This window comes from Coenobita brevimanus, chromosome 95 (genome assembly GCF_032717465.1).
Source record: "Coenobita brevimanus isolate Jiangsu-jjx chromosome 95, ASM3271746v2, whole genome shotgun sequence".
NCBI lineage: Eukaryota > Metazoa > Arthropoda > Malacostraca > Decapoda > Coenobitidae > Coenobita > Coenobita brevimanus.
In genome coordinates, this window is record NC_137048.1 from 34,214,158 (window position 1) to 34,241,976 (window position 27,819).

The 27,819-nt window shown below is 39.5% G+C and overlaps 1 protein-coding gene across 1 annotated transcript; it reads right to left on the bottom strand.

Moving 5' to 3' along the window:
* Positions 1–27,819, bottom strand: Kap-alpha1 (karyopherin alpha1). The gene is made up of 10 exons (XM_080282883.1): positions 27,741–27,819; positions 17,380–17,577; positions 16,762–16,983; positions 16,106–16,326; positions 15,551–15,814; positions 11,547–11,625; positions 10,950–11,069; positions 9,957–10,106; positions 9,583–9,742; positions 1–684 (listed from the first exon to the last, which is right to left on the bottom strand). The coding sequence occupies exons 2-10, from the start codon at positions 17,575–17,577 to the stop codon at positions 491–493; spliced, it is 1,608 nt and encodes a 535-aa protein (XP_080139009.1). The 5' UTR covers positions 27,741–27,819; the 3' UTR covers positions 1–490.

A 27,819-nucleotide genomic window follows, 5' to 3' on the forward strand; every position in this document is an offset into this window, starting at 1 on the left:
GGAAGCTAGTTATCACGATTCCTCATGGGACAAAATCTTACCATCTGCAAGATGACAAGTGTGGTCACCTCACAACTACTCTACCCATGAGGATCATGACCTTGGAATATTTAACTAATTCTTACTGATTTGAAACTTCAGCACTGACAAGAATGACAGAAAATAAAGAGCATGTAATGAGACAATTATTTTCTTGATATGGGTCACAATTCTGTATACTGTACATACATATCAGTTTCATTTATAATGCATACAATGTAGTTCACTGAAAATAAGGGTACTGCTGTATTTATTCTTTCTAGTATAAGGGATCTGCATTATCACTGCAAAAATGGTAATATTCGTAACACTTAAGCCATGTATGATACATGTCATATTTTGATGTGCAGGGCCTTCTAATACAGAGCTTGGATATTCATTTCATATGCACACTTGGGGTTTACAGGTTTCTAATGCTGTGAAGCTTTACTTCAGGATTATATAGTTCCTGTTAGAAGTTGAATCCTCCTTGAGGGGGAGCTCCCGCATCAGGGTTAAACTGGAACTGATGGCCAGATTCATCAACAGATGGGGCAACCTTGGAGTCCTCTTCCTCACCACCAAAGTAGTGCTCAATAATCTCAAATGCTTTTTGATAGATCTCAAGATTTTCATGGCTCTGAAGAAATTCAATCTTGTCTAAGCCTGCAAGAAAAAAAACACACATATTGTTGCTGTTATTGCTGCAACCCCAGGTTCATTTGGACTTGAACCAGTGCACCACAGGAAGCTGGCCACTTTGAACTGGGTGCTCCCTATGATCTTATGCTAAGGCTATGTTATAAGGCTGTGAGCTGTGATTGTGAGTGAACCAGATGGTGTTCTTTGTTGTGGGGGACTGCAATACAGTGTGGACTAAGTGACTGGTCTGAGAGTTTGTGTTCATACTGACACAGGAAAGGGTGATGGATACATCGTAGTCTGGCAAGGCGCCTTCGTGTCTCTTTGGTAAAGGTAGTTTCTGAGGAAAGGATGTCTGGTGCGGGTTCATGAAGGAGGTTTGGGATAGCTGGTGTATCATTATCATCATCATCATCATCATCTGGACCTCCTTAGACTGAAGGAGGAGGGATGTTACAGAGGCACTCTGTGTAGCTTTGCTAAGCTCTTCTCTCTCTCTCTCTTTGTAGTGTGGGATGGAGGATTAGTGCCCTTCCCTGTAAAACAATTAACTCTAAGCCCTTGGCCACCCCGTTTGGGATACATGGCGGCTGGCAATGAATGAATGAATGAATAATCTTTGTATAGTCCTCAACTAGGATTATCTTTGCTTCTTGATACAAGTGATCTGTTTTTGTGGTCTTAGTACATCCTGTTCCTATGCTTATGGCTTAGTTCAGTTTTGATTTCATGCTTGTGGAGGTTAAGGTGGTGGTCCAGCATGGACTTGGGTAATACACTTATAATTCCCCCCCCCCACACACACACACAAATTCATTCTGCTGTCTGATGGTTGTGTCTGTGAGTATTTTCAAAGATTCAAGTTTCCATGACATTTGTGCATTAATGTCATCTGTATGCTGAGTGACGGTCAAGCCTATATCCAAGGAAAGTCTATGAATTTTGATATTCCAATGGGAGTGATTGGTGTGTTTGAGATCTGTGTCTGTCTAGGGTGAAGAGGGTAATGGTTGATTTGGCTGGCAAAGCAGCTATTCTGTTGTCATTGCCAGTGTTCTAGTATGCATAGGTATTACTGGCCCAGGCCTCCTGTTTGCTGAGTTTTGAAGTGCTTCAAAGTTAATGCTACTGTATCAGAACAGGACAATACTGTTTTCTCAATAAAAAAGTATTAATGCTTGGCAAGCCATCATTTTTCAAATAAACAGATAAACAACACATAATTTTGTCGAAGCTGAATAGTTTTAATCTGTATCTATCATCCAATCCATCACTGTATCATCAGAAGCACACGGGCCCGAGGCTTGGCTACTCTGTGCAATCATTAAGACAAGTGACCAGCTGCTTCCTCCAAAGCAGCAATACATGAGCAAGAAACCCCAACCACCCCTTGGATGTGAAAACCTTATGGGTCACATCTGGTTTTAAGTGCCATATTTCACTAGATCACTAGGCACCTAAGAAACCGAAAGAGGGCAACAGGACTAATGCACTACTGTACATCTGTACACAGCATGAAAGTCCATCCTTCATGCATGCATCTGATAAATGTCCTACTAGGGGAAACAACTTTCAAGTGCAAATGGAGATTATCCTGTATATCAAAATTTTGCATACTTGGGGGTTTTATCCATCATCCACTCCTACATTGCCCCATGAGGAGCGTGGGAGCCCAGGGTGGGACAAGCTGGTCCAGACATTTAAGATGCAGCCTCATTCATCCCTGAGAGGCATAACGTGAGCAATAACCCCAACCACCCCTTGGATATAAACCTTCATCGGCTCAATCCCGTTGAAGCGCCACAATTACCCACTTAACCACCAGGTGCCATAATTTGGTTATATGGTTACCACCCACAGTAGTAAATGGTTTCCTGGTGTATAGGAAACCATTTGGCTTGTCACTCACTGTAAAGTCAATCATAGGCAGAAGGAACAGGGAAGAATGAAGGAATGAAAGATAATAGAGGAAGTGTAAAGTCACCCATAGGCAGAAGAATAAGGAAAGAATGAAGTAAAGAAAGACAGAAGCGGAAGGAAGGAAAGGCGGGAAGAGAGGAAAGGGCAGACACCCAAGAGCAGCACTACATCAAGTGAGTGGATGGTTAGTGTCTACAATGGGATGTTTTACATGATATCATTAAAGTACTCCAAACCACCTCCAAAAGAGATGATAATGCTGCCTACAGAAGAAACAGTAAATGAAGGAGTACCATTAGTTTTAACTGCCTTCTTCAGAGGAGAAGACCAAACCCCACATTACTTTAACACTACAAATCTAAACACTGAATAGCCAGCTACAGTAGAAGTCCGATTTTTCGGCATCCATGGGACCAGGCAAGTGCCGAAATATCAAAATTGCCGAATTATCGAAAACCCTACCCACTCAGTACCTTATATGTTTCGGTGAACACTATCATCATTACTCATATCATTACAAATGTGTTTGGAGAGAGTACTGTATACTGTTTGATACTGTACAATACTGTAATGAATACAGTACTATACAGTGGAAGCTCGATTATCCAGGCTCGGATTATCCAGCTTTCAGTATATCCGGGCCGTGACCCAATGGTTCAGTGGTATAGTAATTCATAGAATTATCCGTACGATAGCTCCGGTTTAAACAGGAAGCATCCAGTTTCTAGGGAGAGAGGCATGGATAAACCAAAGAGAGTCTTGCTCACCCTGCCCCCACCCACACCTCCTGCTCACAACTCGATCACAAGAGTGGTAGGATGGAGTTTGGTGAGGCAACTGTTACTCCTGACGTAGCCTAACCTTGCTTAACTACTTAATAATTTAACCTAACCTCACCTAACCTGGGCTCCAGTTGGGAAATTGGGAAACTAAATCCACTTTTGTGTACGATGAGTTTCATCCATTATGCCCGAAGCAATCGTAGGTACGGCTTAAAGAACGTGATAAAAGAGAAAATCTTTCAGCAAGAGAAGGTAATTTACTACCCTCAAAATAGAAAAACACAGAAAACAAACTGGAGGAATATGAAGTGAATTGGTGAGGTCTTTAGGCTGTATGCTTAGACGAAAAGTAATGGGTTTCCTAGTTTTAGGGAACGAAATGAAACAAGAATGTCTGCTAATCAGAAAAAAAAAAAAATACTCATCTCATGTGTTCTCGTAAGTTAGCATTGAGTTCTGCATTTTTCATTAGGTATCGCGCCTCCCAACACATTTCGGACCAACAGAGCATTGTTATTTCTTCCTCTTACATTTACTGTTCACTCTTTTGTTCGTTCTTAAGTGTACTGTATGTGTGAAAGAGAGAATTAATACAAACAATAATGCATTCCATTAACCCCATCATAGCTGTCAGCCTCGAACAATGCTTTACTGTACCGGTGTCAGGGATGTTGGGTTAGGAAGAGCTATAAAAAACTGCGAACAATTATGGGAAGGGAACGAAGGTCACTGGTATGTTTTCACGACCCTCCTCTACCATCTCAAACAGTCAGGCGGCCTGCCACTTCATCTCAGATGTTTTCGCCGATATGTTTAAATGCTAATGTAACATGCACCCTAATTATGAGCAAGTTTCTTCCAATATGCCGGAAACAAACGTAGGTAAGGCTTAAGGAACGTTATGATAATAAGAAAACAAACTAGAAAAATACAAAAACAAACTAGAGAATATGAATTGAATTGGTAAGGTTATTACGCTGTATGCTTGGACGAAAATTTAAGAGTTTCACAATTATAGGGGACGAAATGGAACAATTATGTTTACTAATAAGAAAAAATACTTTCATCTCAAGTGTTCTTGTAAGGTGGCATTCAGTTCCACATTCATTGTTCGATGTCGCTTCCCAACACATTTCGGACCGACAGAGCATAGTTATTTCTGCTCCTTACAGTTAAGTGTACATTTATTGCACATTCTTTTGTTCGTTCGTGTATGTGTGAAAGAGAGTATTGATACAAACAATAATGTATTCCATTAACCCCTTATGGCTGTTAGCCTTGAACAATGCTTTACTGTACCGGTGTCAGTAACGTTAAGTTAGGGAGAGCCATAAAAACTGCGAACAATTATGGGAAGGGAACCAAGGTCATTGGTATGTTTATACGACCCTACTCTACAATCCCAAACAGCTCGGCGGTCCTTTCATCCCAGATGTTTTCGCTGATATGTTTAAATGCTAAAGTAACATGCACCCTAACTTTATGTTTAAATTCTAATGTAACATGCCCCCTAATTTTCTTTCACGAATCATAACAAATCACAAGATGGGTTTAGGGAGGAGGGGAAAAAGCCAGGTGTACCAGACGAGTCTTTTCACATCTGTAAGAAAATGAAACTGACTTTATAACTTTGAAAAAATGGTTTCAAGGTCTGCCACGGGAGTACACAAATTTCTGAACTCACGAACATTGAGTATTTGAGGGGGGTAAACATACGCTTTGCTGTAAGCAGTAAAAGCACCTTACCAAATCAGTTCATCCTGATAGTCTGTTATATTTTTCTGATTATTTCTGGGTTGGTAAATAAACATTTCTTGTTAAATCTTTCCCCGCTGTTTTTATCTGTTCTGGTGTGACGACTCTGATTCGTTAACGTAATGGCAGAAGACACTGTTCTAATCTAAGTGTTTAAACCTGGCCTAACCTAACTTAACTGCACCTAATAATGTAACCTAACCTAATCTTCAGTTGGGAAGTTGGGAAACGAAGTCCACATTTGAGTATGATGAGTTTCGTCCATTGTGCTGGGAACAATCGTAGGTACAGCTTTAGAACGTGACGATACTAACAGGGAGGAAACCTTTCAATAAGAAAACGTGATTTACCGAACTGAATATAGTCTGAAAAATACTGAAACAGGCTGGAGGAATATACATTGAACTGGAAAGGTCTTTCTGGTACTTAAATGTACATTTACCGGTAAAAAAATCAGTCTAACAGTACAGTATTTGTGTTTCCGCCGGATTAATCGTGCTTTCGGATTAATCAGGCACCCCTTAACACCATATAGCCCGGATAATCGGGCTATCTCTGTACATGAATATGAAAAATAAAGAAATTAGTGAACATACTGTATATAAATGTAATGGTACAGTAGGCCTACAAGTTCACATGCACTTACCTAAACTTATAGTAGGTTCCTTATTTACATATGTACAATAGAAGGGGTTGATTGGAGTCTGCTACTGCTGGAAGAAGTCCCCAGCACACTCGAATAGTAATTTCAGAGGTATTTCGGTACGAAGTTCACAAAGCACACAGAAGAATCAAGAGAAGTCGGCAGCAGCACGGCAACAACTCGGAAGAATGGCGAAACAGATTCTCTTTCCCATGCTAGACTCACTACATGTTTGTCCTCTCTTTATGCTATAGGAGAAAGAGCTAGCCTCTGAGCTTCATGGCAGTGGTAGACTCGTTCCATCACTTTCACTATCTCACTCACTAAGGCGGGTAAAGGCGGGTAGCTAGCTGGCGAGCTTCATGGAGAATTTCAAGACTGACGAAAAAAATCGGAGAATCTGCCGAACGATCAGAGATTTTCGTAAATGGGACTATTTCTCAAAACTGCCGAAATGTCAGATTTGCCGGGGAATTGGATGCCGAAATATTGGACTTTTACTGTACTACAAAAACTAAACCCTAAATATCTATCTATCTATCTATATACCTAGGCTGCTTCCCCCAAGGAAAGGGAGGTAGCCGAGACAGGACGACTCACTCTCCATTTACTCATCCATTCAAACACATTCATTCGCATCTTAGCTCCAAAGGGGAGAACAGACAGATCCTCACCGCATCACACCGCACAAGGGTCAACTGTGCAATGCAATCAGTGACATCCGCAGCAGGGCCCGACAGCAGAACTGGTTTACCCCTGCCACATCATAACAGACCCATCCCCTTACCCGCACCTGACCTGACTAGCTGATCAGACCAAATGCGGGAGAATATCCCCTCAGGGCTGCGTCATCACTTATTCATTCACAATTTCTCTCCATTTATTTCTGTCACGCACAGCCACTCTTCCTTGCTCAACAGACATCCCTCTCGCATCCAGCGCTCTCTTCACACTGTCCATCCATCCTATTCGTGGTCTTCCTCTCAGCCTTACACCTCTCACATCAGATCTAGTTATCTTTTTCACCAATCACTCATTATCCATTCTCTCCATATGCCCAAACCATCGCAACACCCTCTGCTCAACTCTACCAGCCATCTCCCGAACAACTCCAGTTCTCCTTCGCACTTCATCATTTCGCACTCGATCCATATGTGTCACTCCACACATACTCCTCAGACATCTCATCTCGATACATTCAAACTTTTCCTCTCTGCTACACCCATATTTCATGTTTCAGCCCCATATAATGCAGTCGGTACCACAACACCCTCATACAGCCTTCTCTTTACATCCATTCTAAGCGAACGACATTTAAACACTTTTTTCATTCCTCCCAGCACCTTTCCTACTTCATTTATTCTAAACTTCACTTCTGCATCTATTCTTCCATCCACAGCAACATGTGACCCTAGATACTTAAAACAATCTACCTCCTCAAGCAACTCACCATTCAAAACTATATTCATCCCCCTACCATCTATCAACCTCGTACACTTCATCACTTTACTCTTATTCTCATTTACTTTCAATTTCCTCCTTTCACACACCCTTCCAAACTCCTCTACCAACTGTCTCAATCTCTCCTCTGAATCAGTCACCAGTACAGTATCATCTGCAAACAGCAGCTGCTTCAGATTCCACTCTCCTCCATCAACATTTACCAGACTCAGACCACCTAAAACTCTTGCATTCACCTCCCTTACAACACCATCCATGTAAATGTTAAACAACCAAGGCGACATCACACATCCCTGTCGCAGCCCCACTCTCACGGGAAACCAATCACTCACAGCATTTCCCACTCTTACACATGCTCTACTATTTACATAAAAACTTTTCACCCCTTTTAGTAACCTACCATCAAGTCCATACAATCTTAAAACAGTCCACAAAGCCTCCCTATCAATTCTATCATACGTTTTCTCTAAATCCATAAATGCCCAAAACACATCCTTGCCTTTCGCTAAATACTTTTCACACAATTGTCTCACAGCAAACACCTGATCAATGCATCCCCTCCCTCTCCTAAAGCCACACTGCTCATCACTAATCACTCCCTCTGTACCCTCTCTAACTCTCATAATTAACACTCTACCATACACTTTACCTACAACACTCAACAGACTTATACCCCTAAAGCTAGTACATTCATACTTATCACCCTTGCCTTTATACAACGGGACCACACAAGCACTTGCCCAGTCAATTGGCACCATACCTTTCTCAAAGCACACATTCAACAATCTTACTAACCAGTCAACAATAGTCACTCCACCACCCTTCAGGCATTCCACAGCACACCCATCCATACCTGCAGCTTTCCCTGTTTTCATCTCCTTTACTGCCGTCTCCACTTCCTCCTTCGTGATCAAAGAATCATTCAACTCTCCCAACACATTTATTCCTTGCACCCTTCTATCCGCCACAATCTCAGCCACCCTTTCCTCCTCAACATTTAACAATCTTTCAAAATACTCTGCCCATCTCTTCCTTACTGCATCCATCTCAATTAACATCCTTCCATCCTCTGCTTTTACTCGTTCTTCCTTCCCAGACTCTCCCTTTCGCACCCTTTTCACCTCCTTCCAAAACATTTTCTTATTCTGTTGAAAATTCTCTGTTAGCCGCCTACCCCACCTCTCATCTGCTGCCACTTTAGCATCACGCACAGCCCTTCTCGCTCTATTCCTCTTTTCCTTATACCTTTCATATGACATCTCATCCTTCCTCTGCAGCCACACTTCATATGCACGTCTCTTCTCAGCCACAGCCATACTTACTTCCTCGCACCACCATTCACTTCCTTTTCTTACACCACCACCCACACGTCTCACACCACACACCTCTTCTGCACGCCCCACCACAGCACTCTTAAACAACTGCCATTCCTCCTCCACGCTGCCATTTTCCCGATCTTTCACCGAATTCCACTCATCTTTCAATTTCTCCTGATACTCTATCTTTTTCTCTCTTTTATCCAACTCACTCACTTTCAAAACCTCCCTGCCACACCTAACCCTCCTAGCTACTGCAAAAACTAAACCCTAAATAGCTACTGCAAAATCTAAACTCTGAATAATATCAAATGTAAACTTTACCTTCCCTTAACTATCTACTATCATTAACTTCTGATGATGTAACTCCACAGTCAGATCCCTAAATAGTATGAGTCAAGACATTAGAACTTGTATTCTAAGTGGAAGTGGAAGTTTGGAACATTTCTTCCTTTGCAATACATTTTGCACATTATACTGCAGTATCATCATGTATGTTACAGATGTAAAATATGTCTCTGTTAAGAGTCAAACAGCATGGAAGAGAATAATTGTAGTACGCAATATAATTCAGTATCCTGCAGTATGTACTGATACAAAATGTCAACAAAAATAGCATACAAGATGAAACTGTAGCATTCAATTTAAATAACTAAGATAAACATGCTACAAACTTCCTATACCACATATGATATTACACAAAGAACCTAGAGATGATAAAAGTGTTGTATTCAACTAAGAATGGCATGCTACCAAGCCTGCTATGCTACTAAAGATATGGCACTATACTCTTTTTCATTCTAACTTGGCCCAGATCTCATCCTTTTACAACATATTTCACATAACTACTTGGTAAAAAAAAAAGTTGATGCTATGGTTCTACATCCTCTCCATAGCAATTTTTTGTGACTAGCATCACACTCGTGTTAATCTATAGGTACAACTTAGTATTCATGATGAAGAGATGGTTATTTTAGGCCAATCAGAGTAAAACGGAATACAGGAACAAGAAGATAATGATGACAGTTAATAAAATAAGCCTCACCATAGCACTCCTCCACCAAAACAGCATAAGGGTTGACTCCAAAGGTTGTTTTGGCCTCCTGTTCACCCAACTGCAGAATATTTTGGATGCCATTCAGAGCCACCTGGACAATCTTGGCATCCATCACCGTCAACAAGTCACACAGTGGAGAAATGCAACCCTGTGGAACGTAGGCAATCAAAATGCATCCTAACTTTGTGACGTACTGGTATTAATTCTAAGTATGTACCTCAACTAAAATTACCCTCAGTGTAATTGAAAGATCTCAAAACATACATTATACAATTCTCCATACCAAATCTTTCATACCGATACTACTGAGAACAGGAGGAAGCTCATGTTCCTACAGTGACATGAAATCCAAGTGGTCTTACATGTTCGACAAGGTATCTGATTTGTGCAGGAGTGCCTCCTGAAGTGGCATTGGTTATGGCCCAGGCTGCCTCTTTCCTCGTCTTGAACTCGGCCTTTCCTAGGATGTCTATCAGGACGGGGAATATGTTGGCTTCGATGACTGCTTGAATCTGATGGGGCAAATATTCAAGGACATAAGACTTTATTATTTCTTTAAAGCAAGTTTCTAACACATTAACTACTTCAATCCAGTGTCATATTTCAAATATCTTGTCATCACCTGATGACTGTGATCAAACTCAGACCAGACCTCTAATACTCGAGTAAAGGAGGAGTTGCAGGGTATACAGATATCTTATTTCTCCAGTTCAAAACATCACCCCAAAGCTGAATTAAATTACATTGAGGTTGCAACGTGACACTACACAACAAGAAGTGCCCAGAGAGTGAAACACCTGCATCCTACAACTGGTCTGAGGCTGAATCTTTTTTAACGTCCAGTGACCTTCTCCTTCAACCAACTGTTCTCAAACTCAAATTGCGTACTGTGCTTCAACCTTGCCTGACTCAACCCTTCCATCAAATTTGGTCAAAACTGAATAAAAGTGTTTAAGCTAACCTTGCACTTTCAACCACCACCTGAAACTTCTCTTTATCCATCCTTCACCTTCTATTTCAATTTGTTTTCAAGTCAATGTGACCCATATGTAGTGTGCAGCCACTTTTGTAATAATGTAATGAGAAAATAGTAGTAATAAACCTATCCAACTTTAAAAAGCAGTAAAGTAGTCTAATCACTTATCAATTTCAGCACTTTGGCCTAGGGTGGCTCTTACTTGCTTTGTTTTGTAGACTGATGTGCATTTACCACAGCCATCTCTTACCAATTTCTCTACCTCTACACAACCAGGTAGCCAGGTATCTTTCAGGGGTAAGAATATTGGAAATTTCACTAAAATATTTATAACCCTTGATTGTAATATACTGCTATGAACTGAAATGTTGTACCTTACCTGAGAACGGTTGCCCGCAGTTATGTTTGAAATTGTCCAACAAGCCTCCTTCCGAATCGACTCCTTTGGTGACGACAACAAGTGCAACAAACATGGCAAAGCTGAACAGTTGAGAATTACCTGTGCAATATGGAAGCATGTTAAGAGGGAATTATATGTAAAATTCAGTCTCAATTCCTTTTCACTTACATGTAAACAGATAATTCCTTCCCTGCATACAAGCTTTTAACAAGTGCCACGATAGTTTCCGAACATAACTATTTTAGTGCAGATATTACCTTATCACTGGAAAGATCAAAGACTTCAAAGAGATACTATGACAATTCTTACAAAGACCAAAATACTGGGAGTCAACTGAGCTTCCATATAATAGTTATGAAACACAGAGAGGTGAAGAGCTTCCTCCCTCTAGACCCATGTTATAGTGTGACCTATGACATCAATCATAATATTACTGGCAGTATACAAACTGTGGAAAAATCTAAATATTAAATACTGATGTGACCTACAGTATTCTATCATCAATACATTACTCTGGGGATAAGAAATGCATTCAGAATTCTGTTGCTGTCTTATATACAGTGTAATTCTGAATACCTGTGTTTGTACGTCATCTCCTGTAACAATATTTCCAACTGCTCTTAATGCTGCTGCCACAACACTGTGCTGGTTAAACCTGGATGAGAAAAAATATATATTATGCAGTATGAATAAATTACTGGACTTATAAACTAAGATTTTGGGGATAAAAAAATGTTTTATTCAAAATTCTAGTAAGTACTTTCTGTACTAATTAAATTTTCAGAGAAATGGAGGAAGGCACAACAGTAAGCTACCACTGAAGAAATGGTTAACTTTCACTCAAGAAAACTGCATACAAATTCACATGACATCTACTGCTGTTCTCTTTCCCACTGTCAGCAAAACTGCAGCGCCAATGACATTAACCCATTCATCCAATATATTGTATTACCACTCTGCTGGGAATCGAACCCAGGACTCTCATCCTCTTCAGGCCCACAGTGGGGGCGAAGAGACACTGGTTACAAGATTATGACAACGTGAGATAACTTTTAATTGGTTGTGGTGTAGTGAATTGCTGCCTGGCTCTCGCCTAAGAGTCCCGTGGTTGATTCCCGACATAATGGTAATACTGTATACTGGATGATTTTTCCTGTGTAAAGTACAGGTTTATCTCTTAACCCGTTCATTGCTGAAGTCTCTGCGGGTTTTTATACCTAGATTGCCAGGGGTCTGGGCAACAAAGTTGCCTAGAATGGCGGCCATTTTCAACTTTCTTTTTTTCCCATGAATAGACCTGAAAATTGGTCAAAATAAGCCTAGTGATACTAAAAGTGCTCACTTTGGCTGTCTTCCACCGGAAAACGGGTGTTTTGATCCAGCACACCCAGATTTGCATCAGATGGCTACTTTCAGCTACCACCAGTGGTTGATGTGGATAGATGGTCCATTTATATATGGAATGGGAGGATGCATGGAGTACTGTATTTGAAGAATGGAAACACACCTGGTTTACGTAATAAGACCACAGTGGAAACTATGATGATGGAAAGTTGAGGTTCCATGCTAAAAGTGTGAAGTGGTAGGTGGGGGCACTCACCATCCACTCACTCAATGTAGTGTTGCTTTCAGGTGTCTCCTCTCCTCCATCCTTCTTTCCTTCCATCCTCTTCTGTCTTTCTTTCCTTCATTCTTTCCTCGTCCTTCTGCCTACGGGTGACTTTACACTCCCTCTTCTGTCTTTCTTTCCTTCACTCTTTCCTCTTCTACCTGTGGATGACTCTACACTGAGTGACAAGCCAAATGGTTTCCTGTACACCAAGAAACCATTTACTATGCTGGGTGGTCACCATATAATCATATTTTGACGCCTGGTGGTTTAGTGGGTAATTACGGCACTCCAATCGGATTGAGCTGGTGAAGGTTTATATCCAAGGGGTGATTGGGGTTTATTGCTCACATAATGCCACTCAAGGATGAGTGAGGCTGGTCACTCTCATCTTAAATGTTTGGACCAACTTGCCTAGCCCCGGGCTCCTATGCTCTTCATGGGGCAACGATGGATTGGATGATGGGTGGATGGATGGATGGACTTTTTTTTTTATTATATTGGTACAAGGCACTAGAAACACTTGCATAAGGCACTATAAACACTCATGCTGCACACAATCACATTAGTTACAGTAAATCACATATTTTCCTTACATTATATGATTTTATGATTTAATTCTACTTTCTTACATTTACATATACAGTATTACTTTCACTATATTCTATTTATGCATTACTATCAGTTAGTTCATTACTTGGAAGTTCTCCAACTTCAACTGGAAGTCAGGAGCAAGCACAATATCTCTGGCAATGCAGCATGACCCAGATTTGCGTCAGACGGCTACTTTCAGGAACTGTCAGTGGCTCATGTAGACAGATACCAGTAGTCCATCTCGGTGTTGAGTAGGTGATGCATGGAGTATTTGTAGCATGGAAACGCAACCAGGTGTATGTAATATGGCCACAGTCAAAACTATGACAATGGGAAGTTGGGGTTCTGTGCTAATTTTACTTATTTTCACAATCATTTTTTTATTATTATATTGATATGAAGCATGGGAGGGGAGGAGGGGTGTCCGTCATCCCATTTCCTATCACACACTAAGGGCAGACTCATACAGTTTTGTGCACATGTGAGAAAAACCCTGTCTGTAAATATACAGACTCGGCAATTGGAGCCCCCACAAACTGGAAAAAGATGCCACCACTTGCCTGATAGCTTAATGTAAAATGCAAAAGTGTGGTCAACTTGAATTACCCTCTTTATACAATTTTTGTGTTACTTTACTGAGAATAGGATATTTATTGATTTATCTACATATAATACTGGAGAAAAAATGGCTTATCAAAATATAGTAGAAATGGAAGGTTGTCATTTGCATCTATCTCAGTTTAGAGACAGTCTACTTGCGATTAATATGTTACTTGAGTAGTGATCATTGTCATGTTTTTAGGTGTTGGATGTACAACTGTATGGAAAAATGGTAAGAGGGTATAACAAAATTGTATCTCATATAACAAATGAAGGAAAAATGGTACTTAAATAACTGAAGATCGTATTAACCCACTGAGCACATATGGAGGGGCTTTCTCATGGATAGCACCGCATAGTTTGTGCCTGCCGCCAGGGGCCCAGGGCAACGCTAATACACCACACCTGACGCCTGCGCCTTTTGAAATTAGCTGATGATTCCAGAAAATATAGTGTCATGGTCCATTGGGCAGCTAAAATATATGTTGAAAAATGGACTGCAGTAGAACTGAGACATTTCCTAACAGAAAGAGGAATACCATGCCTTTAAAAATTCGGGTCGCTGATCTCGGCCCATTGCGATTTTGGCTGTACAATTCTTATTATGAAGTGTATAATGGACAGAATCATGTCAGGATTTGCCAAAAGAAAGAATACAATCTTTGGAAACTGTATGATAAGCTTTCCCAACAACTGAGATTCATAACACTTGGTAAAAATGTGCTGAATGCAGGCACACACAATTAACTTTTATGACTTTTAGTTCTCTGTAACGAACTTTTCAGAGTAATTCTCATTTAGAGCACCAGTAAAATATCTAAGATGAATATAATACTGGTATAATACTTTATGCATGAGCAATAATCCCGAAACGAATTTTTTTAAAGGAAGGTACACCAGCTCTGGGCGGAGAGTGACCCCACACTATTTAGTGCCAGCAAACACTGGCAACTTTCAGAAGTTTGTGGAGGCTCTAATTTAGAGTACTACAAGTTAGTCTGTATATATATGGACTCAGCAATTTTGACACTATTGGTTTGTCCATATACACTGTACCCGGACACGCCACGGAACAGGTTCATAAGCAAAATGTAACCCTCTAATTTAAGGTCCACATCCACAATCATCACTTTTATCTATGAAACGACAAACTAATCAATAGAGTAAAAAAACACTTTTCTCTCACCAACAAGTATACCAAGGAAATCACTAAACTTTTCTTTCATTCATTTATTCATCATCTGATACTGTGTTGCCCCATGAGGAGCATTGGAACCCAGGGCTAGGCAAGCTGGTCCTGGCATTTAAGAAAGATCAGCCTCTCTCATCCCTGAGTGGTATTATGTGGGCAACAAATTCCAACCACCAGCTCAATCCCATTGGAGAACATTAATTGCCCCCTAAACCACCACGGGCCATAATTTGGTTATATGGTTACCACCCAGCATACTGTACTAAATAGTTTCTTGATGTACAGGAAACCAACTGGCTTGTCACTCAGTGTAGAGTCACCTGTAGACTAAAGGAAGAGGAAAGAATGAGGGAAAGAAAGACAGAAGAGGAAGGATGGAAAGAAGGAAGAAAGGAAAGGGCAGGCACCCGAGAGCAGCACTATGTACATCAAGTGAGTGGATGGTGAGTGCCCCTACCAACAACTTCTCTCTCACCTTCACAAAAACATAACTTCACTGAAAGAACTTACTCTATCCAATAACCTCCCTCACAGTAAAGTAGTATGTTGAAATAATCTTCAGTGTACTTATCACACTGTACTTACATTAAAAGTTCGACCAATCTACGACACACCCCAGCATCAATAACAGCCTGAATCTTTTCATTGGGTCCATCACTGAGGTAGCTGAGTGCCCAGCAAGCATCCGCCAACACATCAGCATCACTGTGAAAGAGTAGACGAGACAAGACCGGGAGGCATGGTGACACCCTTGCAAATTCTGGAGGAGGGTTCTTGCCACGACACAAGTTGCTTAGGGCCCAGACAGCATTACGGGTCATTGAAAGCCGCGTTGACTTACTCAGCAATCTGGAGAGGGACAATTACTATGAGTACATCATTCCACTACATTCCATTCCTACATACTTACCACAGTTTTACTTCTCTGTTCACTTCTGTTATACAGCTACCTATCTAAAATACGGATCAAGAATGTTAGTTTTTACTATACTGTACGTTTCTTTCTCCTCACTTACTCCTTTCTGTCAATATTCATTCTTCTTCCTAGCCATCTCAGAACACTTGTATAGACACTTGTAACAGTAAATTCTATTGTAAAGTTACATTCTGTTTAAAATTTCATACCAGCAGATAACTTACTGTAACAAGGGAAGGAGAATGTTTTCTGATAATACATAATCTCTACAGTCTGGTGAGTCCCCAGCAATGTTCCCCAGTGCCCACACTGCCTGTTCCTGCACATCTTCAAAGTCTGAACTCAAGAGTCTGATGAAGATAGGAACAGCACCAGCTTCTATCACAATCCGAGTCTGTGTGCTTGTGCCAGATGCAATGTTGGTTAAAGCCCAAGCGGCCTCAAACTGGAAAGCAAGAGCAAAATATGAAAATGAAAATCACCAACATTCTAATATAATCCCTTTCCAACATGCTGTAGCCTTCTTCTGCTACTCTAGGACAGCAGACAATCCACCTGCAATTTTTAATGCAATAACATAATATGCAGCTTCATTACTGGTACAAATTATTGATGTTTACATTTAAATTTGAAATTATTTTAGTGTTTCTAATATAACAAAAATGTGGTGACGAGTTGGTTATTTTATTCTGGCTGTGAACAAACAATCTTTTGCACGAAAGACAAACCCCTGACTTCTATAGGATTAATTTCAGTATGTTACATATTATCGTATATAATGACAAGACACAGTACAATTTTGTAACGTATACCGTACTGAATGACATACTGTACAGTATATATATGGTATCCAATGTCAACTAAATATCAAGTATAGTACCTGAAGGGTACAATGTCCATCTCTTTGGAGAAACTCGACGAATTTTGGAACAATGCCAGTCTGGATGACTTCATCAATCGGTGGGTTGGGTTCCCGGGAGAGCAACTTGCGGAACTTTTGTGTAGCATTAAGCTGAGCCTCAAGGTCATCACTGTAAAGCACCTGCACCATCTCTGATGTGATGAGGCTCCCTCCCACCACACTGCCTGGCTGACCACTCTCCTGGGTATGTCATGAAATATAAATCAATTACTGTTCTGTAACTTCATTACATATAGCTATACAGTAAATATGATAAAAGAGTAAGGTCAAAAAGTCTAGTCTAAAGATCTGAGGGACCAGTCTGGGTGACAGGCTTGTCCTGCAAGCATTAGTTTGATTTCCCAGGTGGTGGATGAAGAGATTATTATGTAATTCCATTAGGGATATAGGTCATTCACCTAGACTTTCACATTCACTAAACTGGCCTACAAATGGAGCTCGATATGGAACCGTCATTTACAGTTTGAATACACAGATTTCATCAAAGTCTCTAAATATAAGCAATGCTTTAGCTCCTCCAGAGGGGAATGCAAGGCATAAAACTACATCAGTGATGTTTTAAGCTCAGCAACTGACCTGGTTCATGGAGGACTCCACTGCCTCATCTTCCCCAAGTCCAGCCGCGAGATCATTTACGTTTCGACGTTTGGCCAACTGTTGTTCTCGTTTTTGCTTCCTCAACTGTACACCTTCTTCTTCTCTTCGTCTTCGCATCTCAGCAGAGTCTAGACCCTGGTTCTTGTAGCGGTACTTGTGCTGTGACGGCCCGGACATCTGATTCCAAAATGTACAAAAACTTCTAACAATACAGCACCTGTACAATCTTAACACTGCTAACTGTATTACCAAATTATTATTAGTATTCAGGTCAACTTCATCAATCCAGTGCCTTTTTTTTTTTTCCCCCTTACAGCTTAGGATAGACTTCTCAAACTTGAGAGGCCAGATATACAGATGCTCCACTAATTTACAAACTTTTGGATAAGAAACTTCTTTAAAAACATTTACTGGCTATTGTGTTATTTTGTCAATGCCATCTATCAAATATTGAATTCAGTATTTATCATGATTTTATGCCACAGGTATTTCAGTTTCTACCTGTATTCACCAATGACCTACAATACTTGGACTCAGTTTTAAGTGCTTATATACTTACAAACTATTCATGTTTGGAACCAACTCACAGAACCAATGTTCAAAAGTAATGAAGCAACTGTATTTTTCAATTACAGTACCTCTTCACTTCCAAGGACTCCCCCAGGCTGATTAAAATAATCTGAAGGTAGCATGGATAAAGCAAAAAATCAAGGGTGGCTCCACCATTAGAAATTCATGTGGCAGTATCTTACATAATGAGGGGACAGCTGCTACAGTCGCGGCGCACAACTCTGAGGTTGTCATTATTGTATCCCAGCAACTTACCCGTCAACTGTGCTTCCAATTTCGTGTAAGTAAGACCTCACTATAATGGACTAATTGGGGCCCAAACCATTCCAAAAAATGCGATTTTCTGATAAAAGCGAGATCCGGACTTCCCCCTGCTAATCTGGACTTTTTCCGACATATCAGACATTAGTCTGGATTGCATGAATGGTTTTTAAACTGTTCTGACTTCCAGTGTGGTATTGTACTGTGTTATAACTTCATTACATTAATCAAATGGTATGATATATATAATAATACCGTATTGCACACTGATAAACATGTCTTATTTACCTTATTGTGGTGAACATAGCTGAAGTGGTCAGGCAGTTCGGACTGCTTCTGGCTTTATCGGACTTTTTCTGATATACAGGAATTTAGTCCAGTAGCTCTTCAAGTCCGATAAAAGTGAATTCTGGTCTACTGAAGTCCATTATATCAAGGTTTTACTGTAATATGATACACCTGTGATTCATGTATAATATGTTTGTGTATAATAATATTCCTGTGTAATATATTTATGTATACTGTAATATGATTCATGTCTAATATGATATGAAATCAGAAGTACAGTTGATGAGTAGGTTGCCAGGGTACGATAATGACAACCTCAAAGTCATGCGCTGCGAGTATAGTGTGCAAATGGCTGTGGTTGTAGGAGCAGGAAATGAAAAATGCTGCAGGGTATGCTATATACTGTTCTGATAACAATGACAGCTATGTTCACAAAACACTAGATATCACTCAGTGGAATGGAAGATGAGTGTTATACTGTATATGGGCCATCTTGTACATCACTGAACAGAAGGGGTCAACCCTCAAGTATGAGAGGGCACTCCTATTTAGCATAAAATTATTAATTCATCATTCATTCATTGCCAGACGCCATGTATCCCAGACGGGGTGGCCAAGGGCTTAGAGTTAATTGTTTTACAGGGAGGGGCACTAATCCTCCACCAACCCCACTTGACACATAAGGATGCCAACAGCATCTGGTGTTCCCAGGCGGTCACCCATCCAAGTACTAACCAGACCCAACGTTGCAAATTATCTATTAGTAAAAATAATAAAACTAAAAAAAATTAACATGGTTGAGATTTTTAACCCGCAGGCTGCAGCAAGGGATCGTGCAGACATCTTCCGTGGTGCAGCAAAATGGCAATTTTGGTCACTCTTACAGATTTCTGTGAAATGTATACAACACAAGTGCCTAGGAAACTGGATCGTGCAGCTACCCATGGAATTTTTTAAAAACTGAAATTAGCATAGTTTTGGAGAATTGTCAGAAATTGTATTTCTGGCAGGAACATGAAAACTATGCTTACAGAGAGAGAGAGAGAGAGAGAGAGAGAATGCATATTAGAGCAGACAAGGCAGGCTGTAATCAGGCTTTTGCCGGTTTCCCCCCTTGCCAGCTCACTCCACATGCTGCTATATGAGTTTAGGGTGCTACTTTTACACCCATTATTTACCACCCTACTTCTGATCCATTACCTCCTACTGACCTTCCATCTGATTTTATGTTATTCTAAACAATTCTGACCCACAACGCTTTTCCTGGGGTGATAATATTGCGGAAAATGCGTTGCGAAGCGCTACTTTTGGGTCACTGTTGCTGATGCAACTTAGCAACTGGGCTCAAAACAGGGTGGGAATGAGAGCTACCAGTTAACCTAATACCCCATAATTTTGTCATGCTGATCCTTCTAGAACAGGGGTTCCCAACCTTTATTTACCCATTACCCCATTTTCCACACCTCCCTTCACTCATTACCCCTCATTGATTATGTTTCCACAATTGCATTTTAGCTGCTTAACATTTTGATGCCTAGATTTTAGTTTGAATGTAGGACTTAATTAAAGGTTAGGCTAAAACCAAGAGAGTTATTGCAAGGAGTAATTTATTTTTATTATTAACACTGATAACAAATAAACATGACTTTAAACATTCATCTCTCAATTTTAGTATAGGTCTGAAAGTCTATCATAACTGGTATGATTTTTAATTTTTTTTTTTTTTGTTACCTCCCCCATTACCCTTCACAAAAGACCAAATTACCCCACTTGGGGTAATTTACCCCAGGTTGGGAACCCCTGTTCTAGAACCTTTCTGGTGCGCTGTTGAAAATCTTGCTCAAAAGAGGTATGTTGCAGCTTTACGAGACACCCCCACATGAGGTATGTCACGGTCTATGGGTTAAACTCATTCAGTTCAATTGGACCTTTGTAGCGCTGAAAATAAGTCCTGTATCTGGACATAAAATAAATAAGAATAAAGTCCTCATACTGAAATGGTTTAGTGAATACTGTATCGTATCACACTGAGTGGTAAAGAGATAAATAAACTTTCCAGCACAAAGATGCTTTTCTATCTATCTATCTATTGCCAGACGCCTCAATCCCGTTTGGGGTGGCCACAAACAAATCGCCTCCATGTCGCCCTGTCCCCCACCATTTCACTGCCCTGCTCCCAACTCACACCCCCCTCTCTCATATACCTCTCCACCCCATCCCTCCATCTCATCCTCGGCCTCCCCCCCCCTCCCCCCCCTCCACCTCACTCACATACACTCTCTTCGTCAGTCTCTCACCCTCCATCCTCTCCACATGGCCAAACCACCTCAGTGTGTTCCTCATAACGCTTCCTATCACATCCACATCCACACCACAACGCTCCTTTATATCCTCATTCGTCAGCCTGTCTCTCCATGTGACTCCACAGGCTCCTCTTAAATAACTCATTTCCACTGCTCTCACTCTTGACTTGTGTCCTTCCAACAACGTCCAAGCTTCACTTCCATACGTTAGAGTTGGTATCACAATACTGTCATGTAGTAACTTTTTCACTTCCATGCTCACTTCCCTGTTTCTTATCAATGCTTTCAAAGAACCAGCAACCTTTCTTCCCTGCTGTACCCTTTCAAGCACGTCACCCTCCAAACTTCCATCCTTACTCATCACACTACCCAAGTACTTAAACATACTCACATTTTCCAATTCCTCACCATCCAACCTCGCTGTACATTCACCAACTTCAACTCTCTCAAAGACCATCACTTTACTGTTCCCTACATTCACCTTTAGATTCCGTTTCTCACACACTCTCCCAAACTCATCCACCAAGCCTTGCAGCTCCCCTTCGTCTTCACTCAACAACACAGTATCATCTGCAAACAACAGTACAGGGAGTTTCCAAACACTATCCTCTCTCACCAGGGCCACTCCAACATCCACTACCCTACCTTGTACCTCTTTATTACCCCATCCATGTACAGACTGAACAACCATGGAGACATGACACATCCCTGTTTCAACCCAACCTTCAAAGAGAAAAATTGGCTGGAAAATTTGATAGACAGTGGCAATATTTTAGGTAGCTATAAGATATGAGGGAAATTATTTACTTAGAAGAAAAGTGGAAAATAAATGGTAGCTAATGAAGAATACCAGCAGAATGATAATGGGGTTACTCAAAATGATGAGAATGGCAGGAAACTTTGAAAAAAAGTCATTGTGGGAATTACAATGAAAATTATGGGGTACTTCAAAAACAAGAAATAGGAGAAATATAAAGTCTGAAAATGTTCAGAAAGCAGAGGCAAAAGAAGGAGCAAAAGGCTAATATCTTTTTATTAACTATGGGCAAACACAGGGTACACAGTTTTTTTTTTTCTATGGGTTCCTCTCATCAATATCAACAACCTTTCCCAAACCATTTTCTCCAGAAAGTAGTACAGTAATGAAAGAGATGAATTCAAAAGGTTACAAGAGAATGTGGTTGTTAGGTTCAATCCAGTTTGGTTAGATGAAGTCCCCTCCCCCCCTTTTTAACAGATGATGTTAAATTAATGTTTTGGAGGGTTTAGGAGGTAAAGCCCCACTGGATTTAGAATATACCAGTATGTCATTAAGTCTGGATAAAACAAGATTTATTTTTACTGATTAATTTCATTTTAAGCATAATTTTCAATAGGAAATGCTTCTTTTACCTGCATATACCCCACCCACAAACCCACATACCCATTGGTCCCACCTGTCAATAATGGCAGGGGGGGGGGAGATAAAACAGGATACAATTAGAGGTACAGTAATTTCTGCATGAAAGAGAAGTAAAAACAGAATCATAAAAAAAATCAGAAAATCCCTTTTTACTATAATTTAAGAAACATTTGCCTAAAGGTAAAAATTTACCAAAGATTCTGGCTACGATAATAAACAAGTATCAATCATACTGTATAATGGTAGAAAAAATAATTGGAGCCTACACGACAGAACAAGACTTAATGGAGAAGTATGACTGCAACAATTGTACAAGTACAGTTATACCTCGATATAACGGACTTCAATAGACTGGAATTCGCTTTTATCAGAATCAAGGAGCTACTGGACTGTTCTCATACTGCATATCAGAAAAGGCCGAGAAAGCCAGAAGCAGTCCGGACTGCCTGACCACATCAGCTATGTTCACCACAATAAGGTAAATAAAAGACATGTTTATTAGCATACAGTACAGTACAGTATTATTATATATATTATACTGACTCATTCTTGTAGTGAATGTATAATACAGTACAATACTGCAATGGTAGTGAAAATAATTTAAAAACCACTGGTGCAATCCAAACTAATGTCTGATATATTGGAAAACGTCCAAGTTAGCAGGGGAAAGTCCAGATGTCACTTTTATTGGAATGGCTTGGGCCCCAATTAGTCTGTTCTAGTAAGGATTTACTCTAAGTTGAAAACAAGATTTAAAAAAAATAAAAATAACTAACTAACAGGCAAACTCTGGGAACGCAATTTCATGAGTTTTCTTTGGTTCCTCTGATCAACAGCAACTTTTTCATATAGCTACCATTTCATTTGAAACTTAGTAATGACACATATGTGGGAACTGAAAAATACAGACAAAATGTACACAGATGACTCGTCAGACCAGAGATAATTATGCCTCGCTTCCTAGTCTATCCCAAACCAGCACCCTCTCCTTAATATAAGTGGCTTTTTAGGGTTAGGTGTACTAGCAGTCCGATGGTTAATATCATGAAGGGGGGAGGGGGTCTGAGGTGGCATAGCCCCTCAGTTAGAAACCCCAACCCCTTTTTTTTATTCAAGAAATTCTGGAAATAAGTAATTTCAGAAAGACATGAGGGTCAAATGCTAGTTAACTGGATGCAAGTGCATGCATGCGCATGTGTGCACACACACACACATGAAAAGATAGAACAAAATAATATGCCATTTCCAGTGGAGTTCAGTTTGGTAGGAATGGTTTGTTGTTGTCATTGCTGATTAAGTTGCATCCAGTTGAGTCTCAATTGGTAGGTGTAACACACACACACACACACACACACACACACACACACACACACACACACACACACACACACACACACAGACGAAAGACTCGAAAAATTAAACCTACCAACATTACAGGAGAGAAGGAAAAGAAGAGACATGACTATGTTATATAAATGCATCACAGGAAAAGAGAAAACAGACATAAATGAGTAGAGTATATAACCTATGGGAAAGCAACATTAAGAGGGGACTGTAGAAAACCGTACAAAAAGAGAGGTGATAAAGATGTAAGGAAATTCAGTTTCCCAAATAGAGCAGTTGATCAGTGGCATGCACTACCAAATGAAATAGTGTGTGCCAAAGCAATTAATAAATTTAAGACATGTACGATAAAACATGGTTCAAAATATGGGACAGTACGAGCTTGACTCAATCCGGTAAAGATACAATTAGGTACGTACAATTAGGTATGGTAAGTACACACACACACACACACACAAAATCAGAACTGTTTCATTCACAAAACCTGTGTTTGCCTGAAAGTTAAAATTTACCAGAGTACACTGTACAAAGAAAATACATGTATATGCTTACTAATGAAAAAACTGAAGGAGTACCAGCAACAATTCATAAATTCTGCCAAATTAGAAACAAGACACTATATAGAAATACCATAAATAAAGACGAAACCAAGACTCAAACCAAAAGATGACATACTGGTGTATCATGGGAGTGCCACTGGAATAGTGGAACTCCCGAATTTCAACTGAACTAACTTTTCAGTTTTCTGGCTTTCAATTACTTCATCTCTCTCTCTCTCTCTACATATATATATATATATATATATATATATATATATACCTGTATATATCTATATATATACCAGTATATATATACAGTATAAATATATATAGATAGATAGATAGATATATACATATATATATTTATATATATGTATATATCTATATATATTCATATATACAGTATAACCTCACTATAACAGATTAATTGGAGCCCAAGCCATTCTGAAAAATGCGAAATTCCGATAAAAATGACATCCGGACTTCCCTCTGCTAACCCAGACTTTTTTTGCTTTATCAGACATTAGTCCAGATTGCATCAACGGTTTTTAAACTGTTTTCAATACCACTGCAGTACCATACTGTATTTTACATTCACTACAATAATCAAATGGTATAATATAAACTGCATAATAATACTGTACTCTACACAGATAAACATATCTTTTATTTACTTTATTGTGGAGAAAACAGCTGAAGTGGTCAGGCAGTCCAGACTACTACTGGCTTTATCAGACTTTTTCTGATTTTTCCGATATACACCTCTCCCCCACTATTCGACAGGGATGAGTTCCATAAAAAGTGGTTGAATAATGAACTGGTCGAATAATGAACCTACTTTTCCCATAAGACTGTCAAGAAATAGAAGGGTTAGGTTCCTGACCACCTTAATTATGAAAATAATTTTCAATAAAAACAGGAAAAAAAAAAAAAAAAAGTACAGTAAATATAAACGAAAGTGACACAGGAATCTGAGCTGTTTTCTTACAGACCTATGTTCTCAAGGAAAATTATTTTAGTACTACATACATCTTGGATGATAGACTTTTGATTTTCAATTAAAATATATATATATATATATATATATATATATATATATATATATATATATATATATATATATATATATATATATATATATATATATATATACTGGAAAACAAACAAAATATATATATATATATATATATATATATATATATATATATACTGGAAAACAAACAAAATATATATATATATATACATATATATATATATATTGGAAAACAAACAAAATATATATATATATATATATATATATATATATATATATTGGAAAACAAACAAAATATAACTAATTAGCAATATTAAAGAAAGCCGCCTAAACGTCTTCGATAGCATGTTTACTGCTGATCCCACTGACTGAACATGACATCACCACACCAAACTTAAAGTGTACTGGTATACAATTCAAAACCACAAACAGCAGTGGAAGCCTAACTGGAAGTGCTAAAACCTAACTGGGGGGCTTCACCCCCAGGATCCCTCAATGATTACAACCTACCTAACCTAGTGCAAACTAATATTTGCATTACGTAAAACTGGCATCAAAACAGTAACGCGCATTGAGCATTCATTAATCAGTGGCGCAATTGTCACCCAACCATGCGATGGCACAGCACTCACTCAGGTTGGTGAGCACATGACTGCACTTGACAGGGGTAACAGCAGGGGTCTTGGGCGGAGCCATGGTGGTGCTGTAGTATTCCATGTGGTCAAATAGAAATGCAGATGGATGAAGAGGTAACTCATCAGCAAGGCACAGTGCAGGAGACTGAGGCAGTTCAGCTGGTCTGCCTGGCAGCGTGTGGTCTGAATTGTTGAAATGGCGGGGATAACCATGTCGAACAATGAAAAAGGTATAGAGTTATAAATGTCAAATAACGATCAGTCGAAAAACGAGGGCCTGGTGTATAAGAAGTTAGTTCTGTAGTTCCTCAATTCCGAAAAGAGCGAATTCTGGTCAACTGAAGTGCGTCATATCAAGGTTTTACTGTGTATATATATATATATATATATATATATACATATATAGACAGATAGATAGATAGATATACTGTATTTATCATCATCCATTATAAGTCCACTGCTGAATCAAGGCCTCCCCCTATCTTCTCCATGAATTCCTTGACTGTGCCAATCTCTGCCATGTTTTCCCTGAAAATTTCTCTATCTCATTCCTCCACCACAGCCTTTCTCTGCTATACTTTCAATCTCATGGTGCCCAGTCAGTCGCCTCTTGCTCCAACGGTTATCCCTTATTCTTGTTCCATGGCCAGCCCACCTCCATTTCTGTTCTTTTATAACCTCTATAATGTCTTTGACTTTAGTCTGCTCTGTCATCTAAGCTGATCTATTCCTGTCTCTTAAAGATATTCCCATCTTTCACCTTTCCATTGCTCTCTGAGGACAAATTTGCTTATTTGCCATTGATTTTGTTAGTTTCCACATCTCACAACCATTCATCATAGCTGGAATTCCACATTCATTATATACTTTTCGTTTCATACAAATTGGTAAGCTACTTTTCATTGTCTCTATGTTTATTGAAAGTTTTCCATCCAACTGTAATGCATTTTTTTATTTCGCTATCATGGTCTTTCGCTATTGTTAGTATTTGCCCCAAGTAATTGTACGCTTCGACCTCTTCAAGTTTTCTTCGCTTACTCTGATGATGCTCTTTGGTTGTGTGGATTACACACACACATGTATATATATATACACACACACAGTGTATATATGTATGTACAGTATATAACTTTTTTCTTAAATATTCTGAGCCTTCCATCTTAGAAAAGTTACCTTAGAATTCCTTTTTTTTTTTTTCCCCACACTCCACTTTCCCCATTCATGTTAATAACCCTATATTTTCAATTACCTTAGCCCTCCTCACTTCTGCTAGTATACTGATATACAGTACCAGTAATGTATAAAGTCTGTGTCCTTCACCTTAAAACACAATTAGGATACGGTACCGTAACCTATCAATAACCAAAAGCATGAAAATTCTTGAAAAATAAACATCTTTTACAAATTTATGCAGCAAACAAAACCGGGACTTTACCAAATAATGTATCCAAATAGCATAACCTGGCAGCCAGTACCTTTAACGTTAGCTATCTGAAGCATGGTTCATCATAATTATGACGGGATATCGTTAATATGATGTACATTATATATCACTGCCACACACAAAAGAAAACGCATAAATTCCACAAATACGTAAAACTTCTCAAATGTTAACAGTCCTTTATGCATTAGTCAGGCTAATTCCAACGAAGTATTTGTGCAACACCCTCCATTCAACCTGTCAAAATTATCCCCGATCATCTAACCTCTCCACGTCCTCATACCCTCTCCGGAGTCAGTGGTAAGTACTACCCACATACTCAGGAAACAGCTACACAAATTTATTAATTATTCCACCCTTCTGGGTAATCCCCGTGGTAAAAGTGACATCTGCCTTGCCATAGCGACACAGCAATGGTCAAGGCCGGCCATTATGTTTGTCCTCCTGCTCAGTAAACCCTCCCCTCTAGAACCAAACCCTCCTTTTATATGGCCCCAACATTCTCCACCCAACAAGTCACTCACCTTGCTGGCTTTGCTTACTCGGGAACAAAACTTAATTAAGCTAAAATAATATAATTGTTTTTGTCTCTCACTCCAGGCA